The sequence below is a fragment of the Pseudorasbora parva genome, chromosome 2 (genome assembly GCF_024679245.1).
Source record: "Pseudorasbora parva isolate DD20220531a chromosome 2, ASM2467924v1, whole genome shotgun sequence".
In the NCBI taxonomy this organism is placed as follows: Eukaryota; Metazoa; Chordata; class Actinopteri; order Cypriniformes; family Gobionidae; genus Pseudorasbora; species Pseudorasbora parva.
Window position 1 is genome coordinate 23,468,944 of NC_090173.1, and position 20,580 is coordinate 23,489,523.

Below are 20,580 nucleotides of genomic sequence, written 5' to 3' on the forward strand. Positions count from 1 at the left end.
TCAGCGCTTATCTATGGACACTATACATTATTATTAAACATTTATAATGAAGTAACAAACTTCTTAAATTGTCCAGTGCAGGAACATCACATTTTTATTTATGTATTACAGCAGTATAAATAAATGTATGCATTCGAGTAGAATAATGGCATTTTGGGGGAAACCATGGTAATTTTACGAACCTAGGCACTTTAAAACAGTGTTTATAAAAAGCCCAGTGTAGATTAGGGTACAGGTTTAATATTTATCTTCAATGACCACGTCAGGACTTTCAGTCAAAGTTGTTTATTCTATTACCTTTTAATTCCTTAAAATGTACAATAAGAAGCATTTAGCAGAGATCAAAAACATTTTATAATAATAAACATGTTCTGGTAAAATAAAATCCATGAAAGATACTTTGTGCACATTTTCTATATGTTCATCAGTATTATCCTCAACAGCACCAACATTTCAGAAAATTGTCTCAAGTAGTCTGACCACTGGTCACTGTGCCATACAATAGTGTTGTTAATTTGGACATTGTGGTCTGGGTTCCTCAACAGTCTAATGTGTGCCAAGGAAACCACCACACCCATACACTTATCGTTTAATCAACAATTCTGTAATCAATCCCTTGCAGCTTGGCAAAAATGTGGATGCAGATGTTTTAAAAGTTTGCAACTTTTAGAGTAAAATAGATGTGTGAGAGAGTGGCAAATTGTTCTTAAAAAATAAAATAAAAATTAAAACATAAGTGCATTTCAACAGAACTCACAAGTTAAAAAATCTGGTGGGGAAAAAAAAACTGCATCATCCAGAACTAGTACTTTTTTAGTTTACTTTCAAAACAAATTTCTTCTAAACAGATGGCAATCTGATAGAAGATATGCAGTTTATATTGAATCTCTTAAGCCAAACACTTTTTTCTCCGATGTGGGCAGAAAGTGCTTTTTTCGCCAGCAATTACACTCCATAAAGAAAAGGGGAAGGGAGAGGAATCAAAGGACTACCAACTATTACACAGGTCTTTATTCAGAGTAAATGCTGATAAAATAAGCATTAAGACAGGAACATCCATGAATGTCTGTGGCTCTTTTTTGAGTCTTAAATTGACAATAAACTTGTTGAGAAGACAGTGGCAATTTGAGCTCAGACAGACCTTGAATTCTTCAAGTGGTCATGTCTGTGATAAAGGACACCTGCCAGTGATGATGAGGGATGAGACAGGACCAGAAGATCAGACCGATGAGAGACCTCTAAGGCATGATGACGAGGGGATGGAAAAAGGCATGAACAAATGATGGAAATAAAATGACAGAAACGAGGAGGTACTGTTATTAGCAGCAGTTTGTTTTCCTTTTTTTCTTCTTCCTCCTTTTTCTGAGCTGGAGTCTTCGAGTAGCCCCCAAATTGGCAATTTTTCAAAGTCCAGAGTGGTGTCCGGGGGGGCTACAGAACCTCATCGCTCTCCGTGGTGTGGAGCTGTGTGTCATCAGCGTCCGTCATACTGCTCTCCTGTGACTCCTCCACCTCCGCTGCTGAGACCAACCAACAACATTAGATAGTGCACACAGTGCCACTTCAATGGCTCACTAAATAAGATACTTACTTGAGTAGTAGGGATAGTCATCAGGAGTGACAGGTTCGTCATCATCTGGGAGGTAACGCTTATCTATGGCCTCTTTGATCTGATTATTGGCCCCTTTGGGGTCTAAGTCCATGGCCCAAGAGAAGTTCATTAGTGCCAGATGGGTCTGGCCAAGCTTCTTATAGACCTAAAAGATCATGTACATTTGTTAAATGAATTTCTTTTTTCTTTTTTTACAAATGATTATACCAGCATATAGCTTATGTAAAATATATGCAATTAAGCAGCTGAGCTTTAGGTGTACCTTTCCTATTAAGAAGTAAACAAGGGACTCTTTGGGCACTATTTGCTTCAACTCTTCAAGCTCCTGCAGAGCTGCCTGTGAAGAAAAAAATATTTATTTAACATTTAAAATACATATAATCTTGGCCGTCTGATGTAAGAAATTGAGGTGTACCTTGTACTTTTCATTGGCAAATAGAATAGAGGCCCTATGAAATTTGCATAGCGGGTTCTTGGGATCGATGCTAATGGCTCTGTTCAGGGTCTCCAGTGCATGGTCTGATTTCTTCAAAGCATGTTGAACCTGATATGGTGCACATGAGAAAGTATAAGATCATATAGCAATTCAATATATAGCAACAATTCAAAACAAACAACTACTAGAGAGCGTGGGTCTATTGCACAAAACGTCTCAGGTTACGTATGTAACCCTAGTTCCCTGAGGGAACGAGACGCTGCGTCGAAACGCTGTGAGAACGCCTCTGCGTTAATGCGTCGTGAAGCGCCTGTAGAACCATTCCATCGGAAAAAAGATCGATCGTCGCCGACGTGATGACGTCGCCGACGTGATGACGTCATCAACCGGAGACTATAAAAGGTCCGCGAACACAAACAGGAACTAGCTTCTGATAAAGCCTGAAGTAAGTGATCACGGACGCGCCGGGAGTATGGCAGAGCGACGCAGCGTCTCGTTCCCTCAGGGAACTAGGGTTACATACGTAACCTGAGACGTTCCCTTTCGGGGAACTCGAGCTGCGTCGAAACGCTGTGAGAACGCTTATACCCACATCGCCATAGGACCAAGTGTCTCGTATGTGTGAAGCCGAAGCGCACACGGTTACGAGAGTACCTGTGCCCCAACTGTAGATGCCAGGTCTAGTTCATAGAACCTGACGAAAGTTAAAGGAGACGACCATCCGGCCGCGTTTACAAATATCGTGGAGGGACGCCCCCGACAAAAGTGCTTAAGAAGCAGCCATACCCCTGGTTGAATGCGTCCGGACAGCCAGTGGAGACTGCTGCCCGGCCGCCTCATAAGCAAGTGAGATGGCCTCGACCACTCACTTGCTCATCCTCTGCTTAGATACTGGGGCCCCTTCTTAGGGGGCCTGAAACAGACAAACAGCTGATCAGTTTTCCTCCACAGGCTCTTTCTTTTGCAGCTCTGTGGACATAGTATCTAGTGCTCTAACAGGGCACAGCAGATTAATCTTCCTGGTCTGACGTCGTGAAAGGAGGAGGACAGAATGCTTGAAGAGTAATGGGGCCCCGTGGGCTCGTAGGAACCTTGGGGACATAACCCGGCCTGGGATGAGAAAACCCCGGCGCAAACTCTAGACATGAGTGCATAACAGGCCTCAACCTTAAAGTGCCACGGAGGAAACGTGTAATCAGAGGGTGTCTTCCCAAGACACTCCACCCAAAGGGACGTGGACGGCACCCAAGGCCGCCACGTACGCCTCTATTGTGGAGGGGGTCAACCCTGCCGAGAACCTTGCCTGCAGAAACTCCAGCACTGTACCAACCGGGCAGTTAACTGGGTCCCACTGGCGTTCTCTGCACCATGCTGAGAAAAGTTTCCCTTTCAGAGCGTACAGTTTCCTCGTGGACGGAGCTCTGGAGTGACGGATGGTCTCTACGACCTCGGCCGAGAGACCTTCCTCTATGAGCCTAGCCCCCTCAGAGGCCAGGCCCACAGTTTCCACATCTCTGGGCGTGGGTGCAGGAATCTCCCGCCCGCCTGAGAGAGTAGATCCCTCCTGGTCGGAATCTCCATCGGAGAGCCTTCCAGGAAAGATATCAGGTCCGAAAACCATACTCGGGTCGGCCAGTACGGAGCCACTAGGAGTACCTGGGCCCCGTCCCGGCGTACCCTCTCCAGAACTCCTGGAAGCAAGACAATCGGGGGGAAGGCGTACAGAGGTAGCCTCGGCCACCCCTGTACCATGGCATCCACCCCAGCGGGGCTGGGTGGGTCAGAGAAACCACTGCGGGCAGTGAGAACTCTCCGCCGAAGCAAATAGCTCCCATATACCTTCCATAGGAGCTCCACCACTTCTGGGTGGAGTCTCCATTCCCCGGGCCTCGGCCCCTGCCTCGACAGGCTGTCTGCTTCCTGATTCAGGACCCCCGGGATATATACTGCTCTGACTGACAGCAATTTCCCTTGGGCCCACAGGAGGATCCGATGTGCCAATTGTCCAACGGACGGGACCTCAGACCCACCTGGTGATTTATATAGACGACCACCGATGTGTTGTCTGCACATGGTGGCCCCTTGAGGTCGGGCAGGAACTGTTTCAATGCAAGAAACACTGCGAGCATCTCTAGCCGATTTACGTGCCAGTGCCGCTGATGTTCCTGCCATAGACCCTGGGATGAGCGACCACTCATGGTCGCCCCCCCAGCCCGTGAGAGAGGCATCTGTCGTTAGCGTTACGCGACGAACATGAGCCCCCAACACGGGACCCTGAGCGGGTTTTTCCACATGACCAGAGCACGTAGGCATCGCCGCGTGACTTTGATCGTGCGGAGCGGATTTCCCCTCGGGGAGAACCCTTTTGTTTTGAGCCACCACTGCAGTGGCCTCATGTACAGTAGGCCAAAAGATATCACGTTGGACGCTGCTGCCATGAGACCTAACAGTTTCTGGAACCGTTTCACAGTGACGGCTCGGCCTAGCTTCTGTTCTTTGGCGGCTGCCAGGATCGATGCTATGCGTGTTGGCGATAATTGCGCCCGCATAATTACCGAGTCCCAGTTCACACCTAGCAAAGTGGTTCTCTGAGCCGGAGAAAGCACACTCTTCTTGGCGTTCAGCCTCAACCCCAGCTTCGACATATGGGCGAGAACAGCATCTCGATGCTGAACCGCCATCTGCTCTGTATTCGCTAGAATCAGCCAGTCGTCGATATAGTTCAGTATGCGGATGCCCTGTAGACGCAGCGGCGCCAGAGCTGCATCCACACACTTGGTGAACGTGCGGGGTGACAGTGCTAGACCGAAGGGAAGTACACGATATTGGTATGCCTCTCCCCCGAAGGCAAACCTCAGGAACTTCCTGTGATGTGGAAGGATGGAGACATGAAAATACGCATCTTTGAGGTCTATGGTGACAAACCAATCCTCCGATTTGACCTGCGCTACAATCTGTCTGAGTGTAAGCATCTTGAATTTGAGCTTGGCCACCGAGCGATTCAATAGCCGCAGATCTAATATCGGGCGTAAGCCCCCATCCTTCTTCGGCACGATGAAGTAACGGCTATAAAAGCCAGACTCCCTGCTGGGAGGGGGAACCCTCTCTATAGCCCCTTTTTGCAGGAGTGTCTCTACTTCCTGTGCCATTACCAGAGCCTGCTCCGGGCCCACCTCTGTAGGTAGGACACCGCAGAAAGGAGGTGGCCGACTTCTGAACTGAATGGCGTACCCCTTTTCTATTATCTGCAGGACCCACTGAGATATATTCGATAGACGTTTCCACTCGTCTAGAAAATCTACTAAGGGAACCAGCCTCTCGAGGCTGGCCTCTGGTGTATTTTGAGCAACAAGCACAGTGCCCTGAAGCGGCGGACCGGCAGGGAACGACTGACTTGACTGCTCGGGAGCCCCCCGAAGGGGGAGCGGACCACCCTCGAGTGGCCCGCGGGGACCGTCTGCGCCCCGGCATTGCGGCGGGGTTGGCAGCGCGGCCCCCAGAGGGCGCTGCAGGACAACGGGTACCGTAGGCAGAGGTAAACACCGTTTCCCTTCGGAGGGGACTACCCTCAGCGTCCTTTTGTTTCCCCTGCCCTCCGAGGAGGGGGCGGACCACCCTCAGGTGGCCCGCGGAGACCCTCTGCGCCCGACATTGCGGCGGGGTTGGCAGCGCGGCCCCTTGAGGGTACCGAAGGAAGACGGGTACCGTATACTGAGGTAAGCACCGTCTTCCCACGGAGGGGAAACTAAGGGAACCAGCCTCTCGAGGCTGGCCTCTGGTGTAATTTGAGCAGCGAGTGCAGTGCCCTGAAACGGCGACCCGGCAGGGAACACCTGACCTGACTGCTCGCATGCCCTCCGAGGAGGGGGCGGACCACCCTCAGGTGGCCCGCGGAGACCCTCTGCGCCCTGACATTGCGGCGGGGTTAGCAGCGCGGCCCCCTGTGGGCACCGAAGGAAGACGGGTACCGTGTGCTGAGGTAAGCACCGATTTCCTTCGGAGGGGAAATGCCAGGGACGATGCAGCTGAAGGCGAGAGATAGCTCGCAAGCGTCTCTTCGATCTTCGGCATCGCCCCATAACCATAGTGTCTCAGCCCAAATATATTACTATATGCAGATGTATGTGGGCTGAACACTCTATATGATACCGCTTGTTTCCTCCATGACCTAGACACCTCGGTGTGCAGGTCAGGGAAGAATGGCAGGACGTTGATGCTTTGCACGAGAGGGCAGGAATCGCTCATCTAATTTCGTTCTCTCTGATTTCGATGGGATTCAGATATTTCAGCCAGCCAGTCATTTCTTATTTTTATATTTAACCTGGCCACAGCTCTCGTGAGAACCTCAACTCACTAGCGGGTGACTGAAGTGGCGAGTCTTCAGTCGCGATGCTCTCAACGTCCACCTCCTCAGAGCTGGATAGTTGGAGCACCGGTGCCCCGCCCAGGGAGGAAGAGACCGCAGAGCGGGCTTCCAAACCCCGAGACGAGACACTGGACGATACAGGTGAGGGCTGAGATAAGGCTGGGCCCGTCTCAAACCCCTCTGTAAAGTCCACTTTTTTTTTTTTTCTCGCAGGGGACTGAAGTGGCGAATCTTCAGTCGCGATGCTCTCAACGTCCACCTCCTCGGAGCTGGATAGTTGGAGCACCGGCGGCTCTCTCGGGGGGGAAGAAACCGCAATGCGTGCTTCCAAGCCCCGAGAAGAACCGCTGGATGGAGCAGGTGAGGGCAGAGATAAGGCAGTGCCCGTCTCAAACCCCTCTGCAACATCCCATTGTGAACCCCACGACTGCAGCCTCCGCTCTGCCTCGGCAGCAGCGGGACCAGAGCCGCGGGGAACACGAGCCGAGGCACCCTCCTCGAAGAGTGCCCGGCGGGAGCGCAGCGTTCTCAGTGGCATACGCTCACAGTGCTCGCAAGCAGCCCCCTCGAGGGCTGCCTGGGCATGCTGCGCTCCCAAGCATGCAACACAGAGAAGATGTGTGTCCCCGCCCGTGATGTAGCGTGGGCAGGGAGGAACACACTTTCTGAAATTGCTGCTTTCACTCGCCATTTCTATCTATTTTATTTTCTCTTTTTTCTGTTAATATATGAAATATTTAACAAAAGGGTGGAAAATCTCTGATAATAGACAGACAAAAACACCAAATAGACAGACAGGTTCACACAGATCGCTTACTGAAGGCACAGAAGCTAGTTCCTGTTTGTGTTCGCGGACCTTTTATAGTCTCCGGTTGATGACGTCATCACGTCGGCGACGTCATCACGTCGGCGACGATCGATCTTTTTTCCGATGGAATGGTTCTACAGGCGCTTCACGACGCATTAACGCAGAGGCGTTCTCACAGCGTTTCGACGCAGCTCGAGTTCCCCGAAAGGGAACTAGGATAAGGGATTAAGCTGGGATATCTTGGCGATCCTGGCTCAATTTATCCACTAATATAGAGTTATTTTTCATTATCATTATCACTCTTGGTGTGAGTGTGCCTTTAGGGTATGTTTACACGACAGCGGTGTACTAAATATTGCATACAGATGACAAGATCACCAAGATATCCTGGCTTAATCCCTTATTCTAGTTTTGTGCAATAGGCCCCTAGTCTGACATTTCCAAATTCAAAGTCTTGCACTGTCATTCACCTAAGAAATAAGAAAATGTGGCACACAGATTTAGGCTAAATCACTTCAGATTAACAATATTTCCCCTGCATTATATGTACTCACCACTCCAATATGACAGAGCAGCACAGAGCTCTGAGGATTGATGCTCAAGGCTTTCTTGAAATGAATCTCAGCTAGGTTAAACTTCTCCTGCTTGTAGTAGATCATTCCCAAGCCATACCTAAAGTAGCAGACGCAACATAAAATTAATTATTGAGATTCAACTGTTCATTTCATTTTATGAACTTCAGGTTTCATCAAAAGTAGCATCTCATTTAAAAAGCCAAAGAACAGAGTCTGAACCATACCAGGCATTGTAGTGACGTTTATTGAGGCGTATAGCATTGCGGAAGCAGCCCAAGGCTTTCTCCAGCTCTTCTGTGAGAACAAGTTCATGCCCTAATAGTGTGTATGCATATGCAAAGCTGGGGTCCACCTGGATGGCTCGTGTAAAGAACTTAATGGCAATGTCATGCTCCCGCTGTAAGCTGAAACAGTTGCCGGCTACACACCAGGGCTGTACACAGAGAAAAAAAATGGACCATGAAATAAAGCATTAAAGAACAGCAAACCCTGCATACTTTCTATATTGCAGTGAGAAACTTACCTCTGGTGAGTTTTTGTCCATGTCAGTGAGATCTTTAGAGAGGGCGGAAAGTGCCACATCTTTCTGTAAATGCCAGAGTGTGGTGGAATAGATCTCCATACCTTCCACTCGATAGCTCTCGATACGCCGGACTTCTGAGAAAATCCTCTCCGCCTGGTTGAACAGACAGAAAAATTCAGTCTTGATTACCTTTTCTGTAAGAATAATTTGAAATAAATAATTTTTACCACTGATAATTTCTCAAATGCCTTCAATTATAAATGATGTCCTGTTTTAAGCAGCCCTGACTCACCTGCATGTATTCAGCCAGTTCAAAGTGGGCTCGCCCGATCTGACCCAGCACCCACCCTGTGTTGTAGTGGTGTGAAGGCAGCTGACTTAAGATGTTAATGGCCTCTTTGCAGTTATAAGAGCAGAGAGCTAGATAGCCCCTCCCAATATCCCGCATTAACGTCATCAGCCCATCTGAATAAAACATATTAAAAAATAATTAAAGAACCTTCTTCAGTTTTGCTGAAAATACATTATTTGCAATAGCAATAAAACAAATAAATAAATAAATTTGTTTATATTTCTTCAAAAACTTTAAAAGACAAGCACTCTCAGATACCTGCAGCAGCCTTTTGTAGATTAAAAGCTTGGAACTGTGGTGAGCTGATGTTGCCTTTGCCCTCTGATATGGAAGAATCCAGCTTGAGGATCTCAATGCTCTCATTCAGGTTAGATGGGGTCATTCCTCCCTTACCCGTTTTCGTTTTGGTCTTTCGATTAGGAATCTTGGTGGGGAACTTCATTTTCAGCTTCTTACTGTTCTCCTGTTCAATTCCATCAATAACAGTGTTTAGAAAACCTTATTTTTTGCAAATGTATATTCATAAACTTGCTCGCATAAAAGACCTAAAAGTACCTTGGCAGTGGAGCTGGCACTGGTGAAGAGTCTTGAGCTCCGCCGCGGCTGCACATTTGGGGGAGCAGCAATGGTTGGGCTTAGCACTTGCGGTGTAGTACTTCAAACCAGAAAGAGATGTCACCCGAAGCCATTATCATAGCTATTAGTTGCCTCAATAAATGTGTAGTGAAATGTACCTGGTCTGTGGGGCAGTGGTCTGAGTTTGGTTGAAAGGGTTTGGAATGACCTCTCTGCTGTTGCCACTCTGTGCAAACACTGACTTCGTCCCCACTTGGCTGATTCTACTGACGGACTGTAAGGAGGGTGGGGGGTTAATAATGACAGACTGAAATTTATTCTATATAAAGCCTATTTCTCTCTTGTCTGTTTGCTTAAGTTTTTATTGTCATGTTCACATCAGGGCTTTTTACATGGCAAAGACAAGGTCAATATCACAATCCATAAAATTTAAATTATTATATAAACAAATTCAATTTGACATAAGACATTTTGGGTGATGTTCCATGTAAACATGTTTCTAAATAAAAAAATTCCAACAGTATCATAAACAGTACAATCCAAAAGAATGTTTAACAGTCAAAGGAACTTGACACAAAAGACAAAGGTGAAACTTTGCCCATCAATTAAAACCCAAGTGCAAGTCTTGAGTGAACCAGTCCGCACCTAGAAGACTGCTGAAGTTATGGAATTTCATGTGGAAGTTCATGTCATACAGTTTATTATTATTCGTTCCATTCTTTCTGACACGTGTTAGTGATGTACAAGTTAATGGTCTAAAATCAAAAGGTGGTATTTGACAGTCAGACATTCCCAGGTCAAGCACATCCCTGGCAGCAGTGTCTGCCCTCTCATTCCCAATCAGTTCAATGCGACTTGGAACTCAGTTTTCCTTTTTTAAGAGATCTAATTTAGTTAAAACGTTGATAATTTGATAATTATCCACCAGTCTTTATGGATTAAAGTGCTTGAAGACAAAACCTCTTTTGGAATAAGACTTCAATATCCTAAATAATCAAATATTCACAACACAAAGTTCGTTCTCCAGTCCACCCAGATCAGTTTTTAAAATAAGCTGAAAAATTATTTCATTCAGCAATAAAAATAAACAGAGATATGGTCCAAAATAGTAATATACTATAACATAACATAGTACAACACAAACCTTGGCTAATTTTATAAAAGGAAAAAAAAGGCAATCAACTAAAATGTAAAACAAAGCCCCTCTTAAAGGTCCCATGGGAATATTATAACAGCAAGCTGCTATAAATAAAAAAAGACTTACCTTCTTTGGGGGGCCAGGCGGAGGAGGTGGTTCCATCCCAGTTCCACTGTGACTGTAATTCTGCAGGTACGTTGGGTCTCCCGGGCTTGGCTCCAGAGGCAAAATTCCAAAACTTTACAGTTTTAAACAGAAATAATTATTACTAGAATGAAAACATAAGATTTCAAAGTTCTGCCAAAGTATCACATTCCTAATAAGAATGAATAAAGGAAAAAAGTACTTAGAACTACGTTTAAAAAGTCTTATGCATATATAAGTGTGAGGCATAACAGCCCTATGGTTCGATTTGGGTCTCTCAAAGTGGTCATTACCTTGGTGTTAGGGGGCTGAGTGTGGCTGTGCCCCCCAGCAAACAGCGGCCACTCTTGGGTTTATTTTGCACCTGTTTGGATAACACTGAGCCACCGGTGCCCAGTGAAATGGAGTCTGGCGAGATGACAGAGGAGTCGATGTAGGACACGGAGGAGTCCGTATTCAGGGAATACTTTGAGTTAGAAGATTCTAGATTGAGCCGGTTTAGCTCCTTTAGAGAGGGAAGAAAGACAATTCCAATATATGATAAAGAAGATGATCCGAAATCACATCGTTAAATATAATAGTCTACCCATGTCCTCAAACAATACCTCATATACTTAAAGGGTTAGTTCACCCAAAAATTATTTATGTCATTAATGACTCCTAATGTTGCTTCACACCCGTAAGACCTCCGTTCATCTTCAGAACACAGTTTAAGATATTTTATATTTAGTCTGAGAGATTCTGTCTCTCCATTGAAAACATATGCACAGTATACCGTCCCTTTCCAGAAGGACCAGAAAGGTAATAAAAATATCACCACAGTTGTCTATATGTGACATCTGTGGGTTAGTTAGAATCTCTTGATCTATTGAAAATACATTTTGGTCCAAAAATAGCAAAAACGACGACTTCATTCAGCATTGTCTTCTCTTCCGGGTTTGTTTTCAATCCTCAAACAAAGATTTGAACAGTTATGAATCAGTGTTTTGATTCGTGATCCGGATCGCATGTCAAACTGCTAATATCACGTTACATTGGCGATCTAAATTCTGAATCGATACGCTGATTCATGACCGTTCAAATCTTTGTTTGAGGATTGAAAACAAACACAGAAGAGAAGACAATGCTGAATAAAGTCGTAGTTTTTGCTATTTTTAGACCAAAATGTATTTTCAATAGATCAAGAGATTCTAACTAACCCACAGATGTCACATATAGACAACTGTGACTATATTTTTATTACCTTTCTGGTCCTTCTGGAAAGGGACATTATACTGTTCATACGTTTTCAATGGAGAGAAAGAATCTCTCGGAATAAATGCCACTCGTTTTTTTCCGGAAAGACTCGGTACAGCCTACATTTCTTTTATAAATATAATAATACTAAAGACTTTTCGGAGTTATGAAAGATGCAATACTACTCTATAGGTAGTCAAGATTGACATGAGATTGACTGAAACTGAGTGTTTCACCCCCCCTTTAAATGTTTGTAACACATAAATAATGGTAATGTGTGGTGGAAAAGACTTGTTTGATTGTAAAGCTGCTTCATACTGTAAATTTATGGCAGCTGCTCTCTCTGTATCAGCAGCAGCACGAAGGCAGATTTGAATGTTGCACCGTGGCGATTATCGTCCTTTCAAAGGTTAACCAAAGTCTTAGTTTGAAACAGTTTCACATCACAAGCGTCAGGAGAGCGCGAGCAGCAGATGTTTTGTCACTGCTCATTTATCAACATGGGCAGCAGCTAAACACATGCCTTTCTGGTCCTTCTGGACTAAATGTAAATATCTTAAACTGTGTTCCGAAGATGAACGGAGGTCTTAAGGGTGTGCACTGACATTAGGGTGAGTCATTAATGACATCAATTAAATGTTTTGGTGAATTAACCCTTTAATGCCTATACACATCAATTAGGCATAACATTTTGACCACTGACAGTGGAAGTGAATAACACTGATTACACAAAGTTATATGAAACGAGCATTAAAGGCATAGCAGAATCGTGGTCATTTAGGAATAGATATAGATTTCGTGGGTGTTTTAATAGAGATTACAATCTTTTAATGATTTATCTTGCAGCTCTAGGCTGCATAGCCGCAGACTAGTCAGGTTGCCCATGCTGACCCTTTTCCACTGCCGTAAGCACCAACAGTGGGCATCAGAACTGGACTACGAAACAATGGAAGACGGTGACCTGATGAATCCCATTTTATTTGCCATCACGTGGATGGCAGGTGAACATTAACATATGGCACCAGGATGCGTTATAGGAAGAAGGCAAGCCGACGGAGGCAGGTATGGAGATGGGACTAACAAAATATTATATTCATGTTATGCCTGACAGGTGTACATATCTCCCATTATGAAACATAAAATGAATGGAAAACAAGAGGAAGGACATACCAAAGTATCCTGTGGGGTCTCCATTAGGACGGTGTCGACTTGTCGGTGTCCCATGTTGTTACTAGGTGTGTGTGCAGGGCTGATGGGAGGAGGGGGGATGCCTCCTCCACTACCTCCACTGAAATTCTGCAAGGAGGTCAATCTGAAGATCTGCTCTGGATCCGGTCGTTCCCCTGTAGCACGGAAATCAGTTTAATAATCACATTATCTGGCGGCTTCTCCATAGGGAGTCCTGTAACGGTGTAGCATGGATGAGGTTGGATGATGACCCTAATTAATAACGAAAAAGAAACTCACCAATCTGACAAAGAGACTCAAATGGAGACCATAAGAAGGGGTTCTCGCTCATGCTCTTTTGGTAACAGTCAGCTCCTTTTGCTATTCGATCTGTTTTGCTGCAGGGATAAAGAAAAGAGTATTCGTTTTTTGCATGATCACAAAAATCTTTGCCACTGAAAATGTTTTATGTAAAGTTGTATGCCAAAATGTAAAGTTTTCTGCCAAAATATACAAAAGGCTGAAACTGTCAACAAAAATCAAAACATTACAACCCAATAACAATCATTGAGAAAGAAGAAAACAGCTGTTTTATTGAATTAAGTCTAAATAAATAACAATGGATTATTGGCTTTCATTTATACTTATAGCTGTCGAGAACCACAGCATTACTGAGAAACTCACAGAGAAAGCAAAACACACATCAAGTGTTGCAGACAAAAAATACAACATGACAGATTTAGTTATGTGTTTTGCTTAGTTGTGTATTATAGTACACATCCCCAAAAGTGATTGTTCTCTTTGTTATTAGCACATTAACTAAGAGTGCAGAAGCTGTGAGGCCAGGGGTGGGCGATATACCGGTAGACACTATTAACCTGTAGAAATTTGTCAACCGTTAGAGATTTTGGAGTATCGCAGTTACATTTATGTGACATGTAAGCTAATCTTTTGCATGCATTTTTAAGCACAGAGGTTTTAATACAGGTGTTTTTCAAACCATTTATGCGCAGTATTCAGCAAAAGACAACTCGTTTCACTACATGCGAGTGCTCTCTGAGACGCACACATCATGAAGTCGCCGTTCTCAGAGTGCGTGAGAACTGAACAGGACCTGCCTTTTGCTTTTGCCACCTAATTGGGCTTGAATAGTTAAATACACATACATATGTGAAATTGACATGTATTTTCAAGTAAACAGATTAATTCATGTTTTATGTAAACATAAAAGTATATTGGATCCATGCAGTCGGTCTTGAAGTGACAGCATCCAAATTGACCTGCTGTCATTATTAAAGGGTTAGTTCACCCAAAAATGAAATTGACGTCTTTAACTCCTCACCCTAATGTCATTCCTCACCCGTAAGACCTCCGTTCATCTTAAGAACACAGTTTAAGATATTTTAGATTTTAGTCCCAGAGCATATGCAGTCAATGCTCACTTTCCTGTCCATGTCCAGAAAGGGAATAAAAACATCATCAAAGTAGTCCATATGTGACGGGTCGCCAATATCACGTGATTTCAGCATTTTGACACGATCCGAAATGCTGAAATCACGTGACATTTGCGACCCGAATCATTGATCGATTCACACCGTTTGAATCTTTTTGGAGGAACGCCGAAGAGAGGACAATGCTGAATAAAATCATGGTTTTTGATATTTTTGGATCAAAATGTATTTTCGATGCTTCAAGAGATTCTAATGAACCAACTGATGTCACATATGGACTACTTTGATGATGTTTTTATTCCCTTTCTGGACATGGACAGGAAAGTGGGCATTGACTGCATATGCTCTGGGGCTAAAACATAAAATATCTTAAACTGTGTTCTGAAGATGAACGGCGGTCTTACGGGTGTGGAACGACATTAGGGTGAGTCATTAATGACATCAATTTCATTTTTGGGTGAACTAACCCTTTAATGTTAATAAAAAACAATAGAGAAAATCTCTCACTGCTCTTAACCAAATCACTTTTGTAACTTTGAATAAATATATATTTATTTTAAACAGTACATACTATGTATTGTTTTTATACATTTGATTATAAAATGTATTTATTTCTAGCTTTCCGTGTAGGTCTATTTCAATTGTGTCTGTTCTAATGTATTTTATTTTCTTTGCTCTTTCTTTATCACTGTTTACTTTTTTAAGATATTGAAAGTGATGATAGAATAAATTGCAATGGTAACAAAAATGTATATCACATAAATGTTTTGTGGTCTTGATTTTGGTCATATCGCCCATCCCTATGTAAGGTTATAGCACACACTATCTCATGCAACGCATTAGAAGAGGAATTTCTCATGTGAAAAAACAGAGAACCTTAATTTACTAAACAACCTACAACCTTACCTGAAGAAATTCAAAACTCTCCAAGCAATCTGTCATTGAGCGATGCTCTATACAAGTACAAAACAACTCTCAAAACAGTCCTATCTCTAAAATCTGTTACAAAAAAGAGCTTTTGTTCAAGCCTGCTTTATCTGCAAGTTAAATGACACAGCCTCTCACTAGTGTATCCTTCTCAGTAACAACTGCAGCCAGATATCCCTGTATTTTCACAAAGGTTTACTGATTTCAGTAGGCCAAGGTAAGTAGCCAAACAATCTCAACACACCAGTAGATTTGCCCCAGCAGTGCCAGAGTGAAGCAGGCCGAGTCTCCAAACTCAGTAATGATGTCATCTTGGCTCTTCTGTTTGTTCAGGACTCCTCCGGTCAGGATCTGTTCACCTTCTGCCAACCTGACAGAGAAAAATACAAATAACTGAAAAACAGCTTTCAATCCCACTCATTCTTATGATTAACATCCTATGATATTACATTACCTGGCCCTCAGGTAGAGATGTCAAAAGTACATCCACTTCAATACTAAAGTAAAGATATACCAGTCTTTCTACAGTAATTTGTAATACTTAAAACACTTAGGCTTTCAAAACTTCCACAGGTAAAATATATTTTGCTCAAAATGCTAGGTACAACTGTATACACTATCTGGGGCTTGAAAGCAGTAGGCGTGTAGCCTTACTAAAAATTGTTTAGTATTATTATATTATTTATTTAATTCACTTATATATAATATATAATATATATATAATCACACAAATATATTTTATTACGTTTATTCAGCAAAGATGCATTAAATTGATAAAAAGTGACAGGGAAGAAATTTATAATGTTACAAAAGCTTTGGGTTTTCTTTCTATTGATCAGAGAATCATTAAACACAAATTGTACACAACCGTTTTTAACACTGAATACTAATGTTTCTTGAGCAGCATCTTGGGCGACATCATAAAAATAATATTTACTCAATTGAGGAAAAACTTGACTTTTAATTAGTTCATATTTACAAGTATTTTGTGCAGTAGCATATTGCAATTGCGTTTGAATATTGCTATATTGAGTATTTGGTAAGGAACATCAGAAATAGGAACTGGGATATGATGATCATGAGTCATGAGCTATGATTAGTTGGGGAAACAGCCATACTTGCTCAGTTCCACACAGCACTTGGCAAGGAGATATTTGCATTGAGGTGTGGTGCAGCTGTGTCCTTTCAGGAGGTGGTAGGCCTTGTATGCTTTTCCTGAACGGTAGTAGCATGTCGCCAGCAGGAAAAGTGCCTCTTCTGAATGGACTGACAGGTGAAAAGAAAAAAATATTCAGAAGACAAATGGCAGAATGGAACAGGACTTGTCCTAAGTTTTATAATCAAATTCTGGATTTAATATGATAAACATTAGGGCTGTGCGATATGACACTATATCGGATGGACGAAATAAAACGTCTGGCGTTTATTTTCTGGTGTCGCAAACTACATTGCTTACGGTAATACTTTTTCACCATTTGGATGAAGGCAATCATATATGCCACCACGAGGATGCAGGCAGAAACGTGAATAATAATAAAACTCAGAGCAGGAGTCTATGTTCGTGAGTCACAGCGCAGTAGCTCAGTACAATAATACACATCCGAATGGTCTAAAAATCGATTATATGTCCAAACTGGCAAGCCTTAAAACGCATACAATTGACAAACTGTGTGTGTGTTGACTTGGTGTTTGAGTTCGCCCACGACACGTGTTGCCTCCATGCAGGTAAATGGACAGGGCAGGCCATGTGACTAAATATAAACCATAGATTAAAACAGAACAGCAGGCGTGAGACTCGGGAATGTGTGTCAATGTCTCATGCATCACAAATCGTTTTGTTATTGGATAGATTGTGAATAAATCTTTTTTAATTAAACAGTCCTTCCTATGTGGTCAGTATATATAAACTATTAATTAATTGAATTTACATAAAAGGTACATATATCGTTATATGAGATTTTGATCATATCGCCCAGCCCTTACTGACATCATAAAAATTAACAATGCAAGCAGTGTAAGGCATTTTAAATAAACAATACTGCACTGCTTAAATTATATATATAAATATATATATATAAAAATAATGCCAGCAGTGCAAGGTATTTTAAACAGTTTATGTTGATGGGTAAAATGAATAGAAATTTCATCTTCCATTTTGAGTCACACAAAGTTGCAAAGCCTTGGTTCAGCTCTAAGAGAGGAGGGGAAATGGAGGATGTTGTCTGTCTGTAAGGAGCACAATTTGTGCAATTACCCTCAGCATAGAGCCTTTCTGCCAGGAATACAGCATCTCGGTAGGCGTAGTGGTTCAGAGCATGCCAGACAGCAGCCTGTGGACCAAAACAGAGCTGCTGTTACCGTCATTATTTTTACAGTTAGAATAAAAGAAAGGAAAAGAAAATGGTAATCCATAGCACCTGATGAATTAATGATTTTGTTATACACCTGGCAGCAAGTTAGTATACACATCTGATCATCAAAACTGCAGATGAAATTAATGCCACGCAAACAGTGAGACATTTTTAAATGCATGTCAAATTATCTGCTGTCATTAAGACATGTCTTAATCACAATTTCAGGAAATGGTGAACGACATCAGTACAAAGGTTGGAAGAGAAGGAGGGAAACCAGCTGATGTTAACTGACAGATGTGATGCATATAGGCGCGCTTGAATGTCACAAAAATGAGTTGTAAGTAGTAAGTAGGAGTAGGCAGCTTATTCTGCTTTGAGACACAGCCAATGTGAACACATTGTATATGCATTTGAATTTATGTCTGACAGACATACTCAGATTTAAGAGCTGTAAGTTACTGGATGAACCGTTGGCTACCTAGTATCTGACAAAGACTCATTAAACACATGTTTAACGTTTATGTTGGCCCGTTACAAATTATACATACATTTTATTTTAAATAATTATGTGTTATGTTTTTATTTCTAATGAGCTCGTATATCAGACAACTAGCTAGCTCCAAAATTGCTAATCATCAAATCACTTCAAACGCACTGGTTAAATGCTACTCTTCCTATATTTTCTTCAGCAATCTCTGTAAACATATCTTCAATTTACAATTATCCTTACTCCAAAAGACATTTTCACACGAGCGTCAAAATGAAACATCACTAACGTTACCCCAATAATATAAACCCCTATAAATCAGGCAGCTGGCTAACCTGCAAGACAACACATTAGCTTGCCTGCAAACTACTAACAAACAAACAAACTGCCCCGAGGTGACAAGCACTTTTATTAAAATATCCTTTGTAAATAAAAATATAAGCAATACATTGTAAGTTTAAGGACAGTTTTTGTGTAAGGTAAAGGGCAGAGGGCCTTAGCATTAGCTGCTAACTGAGGCCGCGGTGTAGCAGTGCTCAATAGTCCGGTCTCTCGCGCTGGATAAAAGTCTTCTCCCGCAACTGGGACTGCAACGGAGCGCTTTAACATTTAGTTCAAATACCTGGACAGGTTCCTGCAACACCGTCATTCCGTAGCCAGGCACCTCTTCACCTCCTTTTTTTGGTTTCTTTGCTCCTTCTTCAGTCGCTTTCTTAGCTCAATATCCACTCCAGGCCAGAAGTAGCAAAACTAGCATCGAAGATTTGAACATTCCAACCGTTATCGTTGTATCCGGAAATGCCCGAACACATACGATTCAAATAGACACTTTACGAGAAGGGACGAATTCTGTCGGAAATAGCCGATTAGGAAAGCTCCAATTCTCGAAATCCTACGGCGAAAAAAACAGATACAGTGACAATAAATATTAAATTACAGAGTTTCCCAAACTAGGGTTTATGATAGAACTGCTACTCACAACTGGGGGTTGTGAGTTTAATGAAAAGCTATTCAGTGATTAAATAATAAAAATGTCAAATTAAAATAATTTTAACACAAAATAAAACACTAAAAAGAACACACACACATTATATTTATTATTATTATTATTATTATTATTATTATTATTATTATTATTATTATTATTATTATTATTATTATTATTATTATTATTATTATTATTATTATTATTTGTTAACCTGCATGTCATGTGACCATTAACAGACATCAGAGAACCGGAACTTAATTCTGCTATTGGACTTAATTTAATATTGACTTAACTTATTAAACAAAAATCATAGGAAGTACTTCAAGTCATAGGAAGTACTTCCGTTATAAAAGGATTTTAATTTTGGAATCTGATTACATAATCCAGATCAGGCATAACATAACATTATTACATAATATCCTCCTTTGCTGCCAAAACAGCCCTGACCCGTCAAGTCATGGACTCCAATGGACCCCTGAATGTGTGCTGTGGTATCTGGCACCAAGATGTTAGCAGCAGATCCTTTAAATCCTGTAAATTCCATTGACACCACTTAATGAGAATAGAACTGATCTGGACTATGACACTATTTTCTTCTAGACCTGCTGCAGTCGAAACAAACCTTTTTGCATTATTTTGCTTTTTAAAGCTGATTTGAAACAATTTGTATATTAAAAAGTGCTAATAAAAGTGACTCGACTTTTTTGAGCACTGTGTATTCAAACATTCCTCTTCTGTTCCGCCTCTACAGAGTAGGGAAGTGTGCAGTTTTTTGGATTGGATATTAATTAATATTAACAAAGAATAATAATAATAATAACTAACTGTAATGAATGAGACCTTATTGTTTATTTTATAATTATTTTGCAACGCCTGCACCTGTTGAAACATTTGTTTGCTTTATATATTTTTTTGTGTATTGTTTTAATTAAATTATTTAAATTTGATTTATTATTAAATTTAACATTTTTAAATGTATTTTGTTGTTGTAAGAAACAGCTATTAAACCTGTTAGGAGGGCAACACTTTTTCTAACCTAATTCAATGTAATAATAACATACCATGAAAAAAATGTCAACAATTATGATATGAAAATTTGATGCCAACCTGCAAAACATATTTACAGTTTAAAGTCGGAGTATAAATAGCCCAGGCTAATTACATAGTTATTAAAACAGTTTGTTGCAGTAATATTCAAAAGCCAGTTTAATGTATATTCTCCTTATAATGTCTCCTTATACTCTTATTAAGCTAAAACATGTTATTTAAAAAATTACAATGCAGCTCTAACGTTGTTTAATATACTCATACATTTTTAACTTTCGTTATGCCCTCAGCATTATCGTTTGGCTCAGCATAAACTTCTTTCAGTGCTTCCATCTGAAGATGCTAAAAAAAAAATGTGGCTTCTTGGTGTCGTCCGTGTAGTTAACAGGACAT

The 20,580-nt window shown here is 41.9% G+C and overlaps 1 protein-coding gene across 2 annotated transcripts; it reads right to left on the bottom strand.

The window, feature by feature from the left end:
* Positions 1-76: 76 nt before the first annotated feature.
* Positions 77-18,948, bottom strand: cdc27 (cell division cycle 27). 2 transcript variants are annotated; one of them, XM_067412715.1, is made up of 19 exons: positions 18,775-18,948; positions 17,566-17,641; positions 16,430-16,577; positions 15,556-15,681; positions 13,234-13,331; positions 12,937-13,109; positions 10,824-11,035; positions 10,513-10,624; positions 9,407-9,522; positions 9,228-9,327; positions 8,931-9,135; positions 8,613-8,785; positions 8,321-8,473; positions 8,022-8,230; positions 7,777-7,894; positions 2,028-2,156; positions 1,875-1,949; positions 1,592-1,757; positions 77-1,517 (listed from the first exon to the last, which is right to left on the bottom strand). In XM_067412715.1, exons 1-19 carry the CDS (start codon positions 18,799-18,801, stop codon positions 1,432-1,434), a joined length of 2,502 nt encoding a protein of 833 aa, XP_067268816.1. In that variant the 5' UTR covers positions 18,802-18,948; the 3' UTR covers positions 77-1,431. The 2 variants fall into 2 exon arrangements, with proteins under 2 accessions (XP_067268816.1, XP_067268810.1); XM_067412709.1 differs by having other exon boundaries at positions 77-1,520.
* Between the last annotated feature and the right edge of the window lie 1,632 nt (positions 18,949-20,580).

What these genes read in the sequence shown, in the direction of transcription:
- cdc27 (XM_067412709.1), bottom strand. Translation starts at nt 18,801, where the DNA reads ATGACGGTGTTGCAGGAACCTGTCCAG. An exon ending in GTGCCAGCTCCACTGCCAAG is followed by an intron (nt 9,136 to 9,227) that starts GTACTTTTAGGT and finishes GGAATTGAACAG; the next exon opens with GAGAACAGTAAGAAGCTGAA. An exon ending in AACTGGCTGAATACATGCAG is followed by an intron (nt 8,474 to 8,612) that starts GTGAGTCAGGGC and finishes CTGTTCAACCAG; the next exon opens with GCGGAGAGGATTTTCTCAGA.